The sequence below is a fragment of the Centruroides sculpturatus genome, unplaced genomic scaffold (assembly GCF_000671375.1).
Source record: "Centruroides sculpturatus isolate CEXI.00-Female unplaced genomic scaffold, Cexi_2.0 scaffold770, whole genome shotgun sequence".
Taxonomy (NCBI): domain Eukaryota; kingdom Metazoa; phylum Arthropoda; class Arachnida; order Scorpiones; family Buthidae; genus Centruroides; species Centruroides sculpturatus.
The window spans coordinates 304,371-315,230 of NW_019384992.1; the positions used below are offsets into that span (position 1 = coordinate 304,371).

The 10,860-nt window shown below is 28.2% G+C and overlaps 1 protein-coding gene across 1 annotated transcript in view; it reads right to left on the reverse strand.

Moving 5' to 3' along the window:
- LOC111633043 (glutamate receptor ionotropic, NMDA 2B-like) overlaps positions 1-10,860 on the reverse strand; it is a 55,484-nt gene that overhangs the window by 16,709 nt on the left and 27,915 nt on the right. The window contains exons 8-10 of the mRNA XM_023377572.1: positions 6,442-6,589; positions 6,056-6,239; positions 5,849-5,984 (exon numbers count right to left, since the gene is read on the reverse strand). Of these exons, the coding sequence (XP_023233340.1) occupies positions 5,849-5,984; positions 6,056-6,239; positions 6,442-6,589 (468 nt within the window). The remainder of the gene's footprint in view (positions 1-5,848; positions 5,985-6,055; positions 6,240-6,441; positions 6,590-10,860) is intronic.

Genomic DNA, 10,860 nt, shown 5'->3' on the forward strand with positions numbered 1-10,860 from the left:
GTTTAAAACGTAGTAAAAAAAAGAAAGACACTTCATTGTAGCGACATTTTCTAGAATAAAGTCTTCCGATTCTACGCGTCAGTGGGAAAAAATCCGGAAGAGTCTCGGAAAACCGGAAACCCGAGAATGGAAAGGAACAAGAAAACTGTTCGCTGTAACGAAAGTTCGTTACGTCGGGTGTCGCTATATCGAGTTCACTGTATATTTTATATTATCGGGAATGCTAATGTAAAAATAGAAAGCTAACTATAGTAAAAAAAATTATATAAAATATATTATTAGAAATACAAATAAATTATAAATTTAAAGGGAGAAGGATGACGGAGATGAAAAAGGTAAATATTTAATTTATCATTCTTTTGCTTGTATAAACTTTGATATGAGTTTTCAATACTTAAAACTATTCGAAATAAATTGAATTATTTTGTATGTAATGGCCCTTATTTACAATTAATTGGTATATTATTTTATTTAAATAATATACAAAATATTTCCTATTGACGATTGAAAGAAATAAAAATGAGATTTCATCATAGAAAAGGTAAATATAATTATAAACCTATTTAATTTGTATAGTTTTAAATCCATTTAAAATAAATATTTAAACTTATCAATCTCGTAAATGTCATTTAGAACTTGGTTAAATTTAATGTATAATTATATATTAATTATAATTAAATTTCTATCACGTGGTCTAAAGTTCACGTGACATAAAAATATACAACCTTAAATCACGTGATCCAAATGTCTAGAAACTTAGAACACGTGATCTAAAACTACACTTCTAGGTCACGTGATTTTTTTCTAGATACTTTTATAAAACAAATACATAAAACAGTTAAATGGACACAGATTTAGATTACGTGATTATGATACGAATTTAGGTCAGGTGATGCTTAGTAATTATTTTTATAAGAATAATTACACGAAACATCGTGGCCTAAATTGGCACGAAACGTCTTCTCATTTGCCATTTTAATTATAATAATATAAATTACATAAAGAATAAAATACATTTTATTTAATTTCAAAATAAAACAAAACGTACGTTTAAATTTGGATCAAGTGACTTTTTGTAACTGCATAAAATTAATTTAAAAATACATCTAAATTCGCATTAAAAACAGTTTTATTTGAAATTCAATTATAATAAATTGTAAATTTTTATTTAAAAAATTTAAATTATTTTTTATTCTCTCTTTTACTTTTCTCTTCACGAAATCTCATTAACGACACTAATATAATTTACACTAATTAACATTAGTGTAAAATCATTTTACGTGTTTTTTTTTTCTTCCATTAATTAAATTAAATTACTAAATTATGAAGGTTTTTATCTATACAAATTTATGTGTAAACTTCGTTCACGTAACAAATTAATTACATTCGTTACGCTCAATACTTTGCAAATGGTAGATTTATGTGTAATCTTTGTGTAAGATCAATTGTATAATTTAATGAGTGAATTGTTGTTTCCTGATTCTTTTTTTCCCGGGTTGATTAACTCATTTTTTTTTTAAACTTTCCCGGTTGTTATATGTAACAGAGGGAAAGTATGGCAATGTGTGAAAAAATTACCCTCGAGATTTTTATATTTTTGGACTCGGGGGACCTGAAATTATGCATGGAGATTTGAGTATTAGAGGAATTTATGCTGTTAAATTTTGATGAATAAAGGTCGAGGGGATGGGGAGATAGAGGGTTTTGTGTGTGGGAGGGTGCGATATTGCTCACCTCTTTGAAGCTTAATAACTCCTGTGCCTTTTGTCGAAATTTTCTGAAATTTTGCATTGAGGTTTGTGTATTAGGGGGATCGATGCTGTTAAAATTTTCTGGTTAAAGGTCGAGGAGGTGAGGAGATAGAGGAGGTCATGCGTCGTATCTCGAGTAGGGTAGGACTTAATGACGATTTTACTCGTTATTACACTTATAATTTTTTAAATGAATTGTTCCTACTCTCAAAATGAAGTTTTTTGCTATTTTATTAATAACTAAAAGTATAAAAGTTATTTTTAAAATAAAATATCGTAACAGATGGTGCCACAAAAATTTGAAATGTTGCCGAGAAAGTTAAGCAACTTCGTTTGCTGTATTTTTTTAGATTATTGGAATGCTGAAATTATTCATTATTTTGCTAAAAATAATAGTTACTAAACGTACTCTGAAGTGACGAACGTGGCACTTTGATGGGTGCTCCGAAAAGTACTGGTTACCAATGAACATATTTTTCTGGTTATTCTGGTTGAACGTACTGATATTCTGATTGAAAACCGGTGTTTGCGAATGAATATACTACTTTTTGAGTGCTCTAATTAAAAATCCAGCAATGAGTTGTTTAACTTTCCCGGAAACATTTAAAACTGTGTGTGGCGCATCTGTTACGATATTTTATTTAAAAGAACTTTTCATATTTTTAATTATTATAAGGTGGCAAAAGGCTTAATTTTTAAGGTAGGGGTGAGTTTTATATATATAAAAAAATGTAAATGTTATTAACTAGTAAAATCTTCATTACGTCCGACCCTAGTAAGGGTACACACAACCCCTTCTATCTCCCCACCCCGTGAACCTTTAACCACCAAAATTTAACAGTATTAATCCCCCTTATGCACAAACCTCCCTGCAAAATTTCAGAAATTTTTGACAAAAAGCACGGGAGTTATTAAGCTTGAAATTAGATGAACAAAATCGTGCCCACCCACATACACACACACACTAACATTCATACATACAGAAAAACCTCCGACAGTTTTTGCATTTGTCGACGTTTCATGATCCCCGAGTCCAAAAATGTAAAAGTTTTGATTGATGGGGTCATTTTTTTAAACCCATCGACATACTTTCCCTCTGTTATAGATAACAGAACCGTAAAAGTAACATGGTAACTGTGGACGAACTTGTTATCTGGAAATACTGATTGAACACTCTAAATAAAAACTACAATTGAAAATGAACTTGTTAACTTTCAAACTAGTGATTATGGATAAATATTCTAAGATAGTTTATACTTTGATCGAAAACCAATAATTGCAAATAAACACGTTCGCTTTCGAGATATTCTAATTGGAAATCAGTAGTTTCGAATAAACGTATTACTTTTTTTCTGAATTCTCTAATTAAAAATGAACGTGATACTTTCTTGCGCATTCTGATTGAAAAAAAGGCACTTGTAGATAAACGTACTAATTTTCTGGTGCTCTGATTGAAAATCGATGGTTACAATAAACACGTTTACCTTGATACTCTAATTGAAAACCAGTGATTACGGTGAGATGTGTTACGTTTTTGAAGTTACGTGCTCTGTGATTAAAAATCAGTAACTACCAATGAACCCATCAGTCTACCTTCCAAAGTGCTTTAATTAAAAATCAGTAATTGTGGTCGGCGTAATTTTTGTATTAAAACTACATCTATATAACGACTAAAACTAAAAATAAAACTCAGTAACGTAACTAATCAACGTTACGTATGAATAAACGTGCTGAGACTTTTCTGTGTTCTGATAGGTAACCGGGATTTTAAACTAACACATTTTTCCAGAAACTCTGATTAAAAAATCCAGCAATGAGTTGCTTAACTTTCCCGGCAACATTTAAATCTGCGTGTATGGCGTCATCTGTTACGATATTTTATTATTAAAAATAACTTATATATTTTTAATTATTATAAAATGGCAAAAAGCTTAATTTTGAGGGTAGAGATGGGTTTTATAAAAAAAATTGTAAATGCTAATAACGAGTAAAATCGTCATTAAGTCCGAAGCTATTGGAGATATATATACACGACCTCCTTTATCTCTCCACCCTCTCTACCTTTAAACAGAAAAAATTTAGCAGCATCTATTTCCATAATACACAAACCTCCCTGAAAAATTTCATAAATTTTCGACAGAAGGCACAAGAGTTATTAAGCTTCAAACAGGGTGAACAAATTTGTGCCACGCAAATACACACTAATATCCGTACATACAGGAAAAAAAACCCGAATTTTTTCCATATCTCGACGTTTCAAGGACTCCCGAGTCCAAAAATGTAAAAATCTTGGGGGGTCATTTTTGATTGATGTCCATACTTCCCTTCTGTTAACATAACGGAGCCGTAAACGTAAAAACCAATAATCGTGAAAATGATACTACGTTTTTGCACCCTAATTGAAAACCAGTAGTTATAAATGAACACACTACTTTCCTCGATGCTCCGATTGAAAACAAAAAAAAAATTGTGAATGAAGGAGCTATTTTCATGGTGCTCTGATTGAAAACATGTAATTGTGGAAGAACAAGTTTTATTGGGATACTTAAATTGAAAACCAGAGACTGTTGATAAACGTGTTACTCCGATTGGAAACTAGTAATTGTGGACAAACGTGTATACTTTTCGAGTACAATTACCGAAAATCAGCGGTTACGAATCAACGTTATATATTTCTGGTTGCTCGAATCTAAAATCAGCGGTTATGATTTCATACAAGTTACTATTTTCCTGGTTTCTTCGATTGAAAAACCATTGATTAATGTCAAGCATGGTATTTTGTCTGGCTCGATCATTCCATTATATTCGAATTTCTTTCCTGAATAAATTTATATATAATAGGAACTCGATGTTTTCGTGCATAAATTATAACTGAATAAACATTATTACTTAAACAATAATAATAAGAAAAATATTCGACGAACGACATAAATTTTTCTATTGGAAATATAATATTTTTAGTTATATATTTACGAAGATAATTATATAAATTATTAATTATAAGCATTACAGACTGGTAATCATGTTTTTGAAATATTTCAGCTATAATTAGCGAAAGATAATTTATCCTTTTCTTTATTTTTATACTTGTTATGATTAATTTATTTGAAGAATAAACAAATGAGGTGTCTACTTCGTTTTATCATTTCTAAATGAATAAATATAATCATTTCTTAAATCATTAATTACCTTCTTGAGAATTATTTACGAGATTAATATAAATATATATTTAAATGCTTCCTGGGAAGTAAGTATACATATAAGAAGGGTGGACCAAAAGTCAGCTAATTTTCGGTTTAGAACGGAAATCACGTCATTTCAATTCAAAATTTCCCCCTTAAATGAGTTAGATAGATGACAGGCACGACTCTATTGCTAGCAGGAAAAGTATGATGTACAGGNATTGACTTTATAAATTATTTATCGCAACTTCCTACGGAGACACAAAAACTGTGACATAATTAAAGAATTATCCCAACATCTACAGAATAGCTGTAGAGTTTTTTTTTTTTTTTGATATCGAGTTATTTGTTCTCGAAATGTCAGTTAGAATACATATCAGTGAAGGCTTGTCTTCGCCTCGGGATATACCAACCTCTCCAAGAGTAGTGTTTGCTGTCAATAACTGACATCTATTTGATATCACATTTATTCGTTGTATAAGTACTTCATATATAAGTCCGTTTTTGTTTTCCTATCCTCACTCAACTTGTGTTTTTTATTTATTTATATATTTCTTTCCATATTTAGAGTATTCCATTCAAACATTTATCGGATCAAAATGTTTTTTTTTTCTTTTTATTTTTCTGTTTCCAGATTTACCAATCTTAAATCCTCTTTTATATATTTTTTCTTGGCTAATCTGAAGGATATTTTATGAATAAATAGAGAAAATATTTTGATAAATTCATTCCGAAAGGCTATTCTGCAAGAGTCGATGCCCTTTTAATATTATTATTGACATTAAATTTATGTAAAAATTATGTAAAAAATTTCAAAATCTTGTTGTGATCCTTTACGTTGAAACAAAAATAAATTCAATTTTTGATTTTTCCAGCGTTGGGAAACCCAAAAATATTTAAATTAGGAGGTCCCACGTAGTGTTGAATTCAGACATTTTTCTTCTGGGAAATTTTCGGGGAGGGGGACTATTTCTTATAAAAGATTCCTGAAGTCCCCTCTTGGTGGAAGACCCAGGAAATTGCTCTTGTTTGTTCATAGGATAACGTGGCACTGGATTTTTCAATTGTTTTTTCATGCAAATTAATTCTGAATGAAGGAAAAGAGAGAAAAAAAAAGCTTACCAAGGAATGCTTTGGGAGATATTATTCCAGTTCTTTTAGCTACAACAATAGCAATTCCAGTTTCTAAGAAAGGAACGGTAAAGTCGACGGCACTTTGTCTTTCTGAGTTAATTTTGAAGGAAGTAACAACGATGTCAGATTTATGAGATAAAAGATCGGCTATCAGACCATTCCACGTACCGTTCTGTAAAAGTTAGTTGCATAATATTGTTATTTTTTAAAAAATTAAATAAGAATGGCACAAGTGTTAAAGAGATCATAAAAAAATAATTTATTTTTAAAACATTAGATGGCGCTACATAGGAAATTTGAGAAAACTAGTGTGTCATTTTGAGAATTGTTGAATAATTATGGGAAAATTGTATTTGATAAAAATCCATACTTACATTTAACGCTCCCCATTTTTTATCTTCGACTTCGTAAAGATCGTATGTAAAACTAAGGTCATCTGCGAATTTCTGAAGCAGATCGATGCAGAAGCCAGCACAACATTTATAATAATCCGAACCATTTGTGGCTACCGAAACGTTAAATCTGATAAGAAAAATTATATTTTATTATCATACAATTCTTCTTAAATATATTCTTATAGAAATTTCCACTTAGTTTTTTTAATATATATATTAAAAAAGAAAAAAATATACACTAAACTTGACCAAAATTGAATAAAAAAAAAAGAAAATAAAAGGAGTAATTTTCGGGAAATGCAAGCGAAAAATCGGTAATTGGAGCATGTAAACAATACTTAAAACATAACGAGTTAAATCAAGTATAAAAGATGGAAACTAAGTGATTCGATTTTCCACAAAATTTATTTCAATTTTCTATTAAAAAAAATAAATAAAAATTTGCAGTTATTGAAGGATGACAATAATATACCAATGCTCTAAAACTTTATTGTATATCATAAATTCATTTTTATTAAATTAATTTACGTTTAATACTTTATAAAATTTAATTTATTAATCATATAAATTCCTTATTTGAGGAGTTTTATTGATAAAGTATCTGAGGAGGTACCCATATTAATTACAGTCGTTATACATATATAAAAGGCCTATATATACAAAAATTAAATAATTTAAAGCTTAGAAACTCGGGCCACGTGACTGTAGCTTAGAATCTCATGCTTTTAACTTATTTGATGGAGTGAGAAGAGTCTCGTAAGTATTATAGCTTGGGACTATAATAAGTCTAGTTACAACATGTCTACATATATATATATATATATATATATCTTGTACATTCAGTATAATATACTTAATTTCATACTGTATTTAAATAAGTACAACATTAAAGTGTACAAATTAAATTTAACGAGCAACATATTTAAATAATTCGCTTGTTTAACAAGCTTAATGAGATGACACTAAAGTAATTCTGTTGAACTTATTCTTAATACTAAAATTTGCGCTTTTGTATAAAAAAAATAAAAAAAATTAAACATGTATATATAATTATAATTAATGAATTTAAAAATTATTCCAGATTTATAATATTAAGAAAAGATGATGAACAAATTTGTATTCTCCTCTTTTATCCTGGCAGATGTTGCAACATCCACATTAGCCATACATTAACGTGTACTTAATCAAATTTAAAATTAACCGCAACAAACTACGGATCATTTGTTTTAAAAACACTAAGAAAACAGTATAAATATTCATAAAAATTACACTTTTACCTGTTTATCAAATTAAGATTTTTCCACATTTATTTAATTTTCCTCCCTTTTTATAAACACATGTTAACAGAGGAATAAATCTTTTATTTTGTTTACCTTTGTTGAAAAATCAGGTATAAATGAGCAAATACTAATTATTAAATTAAATATTTAAAAAAACACGTAATTTTAGTTAATAATTAACTTTATAAAATCATTTAAAAATAAAAATCTTAAGCCAGTTTGAATCTATTAAAAGTGCGAACTTTAATATACTGAACTTAAGAATTATTTAATTAATTAATTAAATTTTCTAATAATTATGTTAATTATATAGAAAATTATTTATAATCAAAATATATTAAAAAATTTTAAAGTATTTAAAAGTAAATATTTCGTTAAAAAATAGAAATTTTACAAGAAAACCTACTTTATATATATTAAGATACATTTTCTGATAATTTCCCATGTATCATTATAAAGATATCACCGTATACTTTGGAATAGAAACTCAGAATTTATGATTATGCAACTCCAGGCAATAAACTAAAGTATTCATTTAAGAATCTATTAAAATTTTTCATTTAAGAAAACGAATAAGATCTAAATTCTATTTTATAATCCGGTATTTATCGTAAATCTACACACGAAAATCATTAATTTAATTGATTTACAAGTAATACAATTAATCCTGGAAATATTTTATATATTTCCGGATAATATATTAAAATATTTACCAAAAAAGCCGCAATTTCTCACGAAAAAAATAGATTTTAATTCGTATTTTCTCTGTCTAAAAACTGTTGATACCTCATAAAAACTAGCAATTAATTAAATTAATTTTCGGGCTGCTATTTAAAAAATTGTGGACCTATAAATTCCTATTATCGTCCGTCCGTCCGTCTGTCTTTCCTTAATCTCGAGAACAGAGTTAGATAGATGACCATTACGACTCTGTTGCTAACAGGAAAAGTATGATGTACAGGAGCAAGACACTATTAATTTGAGGTGGAGAGCATATATTTTAAATTAAATAAATTAAAAATATGAATAAAAATTACATCCCAGCATTGTGACGATGTCACAGTAAATAATTGCTTGTTAAATTACATATTTAATATATAAATATACATGATAATATATTTTAAAAATTCTAAATTTTTTACAAAAACAAAATCAATTCTCATGTATATTTACTTCATCTAAAAACTCCCGATACTCTCCCCACGTCATAACTGATATTCAAGAATAAGGAAAAGTTATCGTTTATGACAAGTTATTGTAAAGATGATGATGAATATAGTCATTTTTTTAGATCGATTTAATGATTACTACTTGAAGCAAAGATAATTTTCATGAATAATTTTATTAAAAAGTTGATCCAAAATGATAAAAATTCTGAACAATTTTATTGGTAACGTTATCAATGAGGATGTAGAGCATCAAATTGAATTACTAAAGATCGCTGTTTTCAAATTTTAAGCAGCCATTTTTCTTTATTTTTAAACTTGTTGCTTGTATTATATCAAAATATTTTAAAATTCTCACGTATTTATAGTAAATTATTAAGTTTATAAATATATAAATGATGTAAATGATCTCACTTATATTTAATGTAAAATATAATTTTCGGTGTTTCCAGATTTGAATAATTTATTCAGACATTTAATTCGGATAAAGTAAACATCTAATTAAATTCTACTCAACTTATTATATATATATATATATATATATAAATATTAAAAATTATCAATGATATAGATAATTAAGAAGTTTAAGATAAAATCTACAGAAATTGTTGACTACATTATTATTATTTAGTTTTATATTTATTAAAATCTGAATTTTTTTCAGATAGACTATTTATAAACAACTCAATTCTACAAAAGTACTGCCATTGAAAATGCACAAATGATACAATCACATAAAATTACAGATGCAATTCAATAAATTTCATAGTTACTTCAATAGTTAATTCATGCAATTTATATTCATAAATTTGGAGATTAAACTTTCATAAATGGCAAATTATTGAATCTCTTCAATTTCTAATATATTTCATTATTTTTTGAGTAGAAACATTCATTATAAACACAATTAAAATATATTAAATTTTCTAAATGCACATTAGTTTTGATGGTTATTTTGATTATAATTTGAATTTGCAGAAAGATATCACTTGGATATCAAAGGCTTGGAGGAGAATGTTTCTGTACTTTTCCAGCTGGCATAAGTTAAATTGGCCACTTAGAAGCCTGAAATGATATTGTTCTCTTATATCATCTTTGAATTGTTTGTTGACACAAACATTCAAAACTTGGAGTTGGGTGGTCATCCTGCCTGGGATAACCACACAATCCATGTTCTCTGCAATAGCTTTATTCATATCATCAGTCAAATGACCACAGAAACTTGTGAAGCAAGCATGGCTTCTGTCTTAACAAAAGCTCCTGGTCTACATAACCATACTACATCCAACCAATCCTTCATCATGTCCTCCATCAGTGGCTAAATCCACTTGCATTACAACAGACATCTTTTGGTACACCTACCTTTGGCACTGTGTCACATCTATACTATTATAATAAAGAGGTAATGTTTGTAAGTAAGTAAGTTTGGATGTAGCGGGTAATCTCTGAAGCTACTCATCTGATTTCAAAAATTCTTTCACCAATATTTAGAATGGAACTTCATGGTGGACATAGGCTGTATATTATTCCATTAAACATTCATATAAATTAAAAGATATAATCTAGGTTAAGGCTTTTATGTCCAACAGATGGCGCTACGAGTACAACGCCCTAAATTTGCTTTTGCTTTTCTGAGGGGCATTATGCTTTTCTGTGAAAATGAACTAAAGCAGATCATCTATCTATCTATATAAATAAAAATGTAATGTTTGCTTGTTCCTACCAATTCCTTTGAAATTTTGACACGACACTGCATTCGAATATGCACATGTTTTTATATAATATACATGTCAAAATTTCTCTCACTGAAGGGAGATGGTTAGGATTAAGGCTTACTGTGAAGAACTTGGCTTCTATTATACTATTTTAGATGCAGGTTTTTGCGTTTTTGATTGCGTTTTAATAGGGTACGTCAAGAGAATGTACACTAAGAAGAAATTTTTCGAAAAATT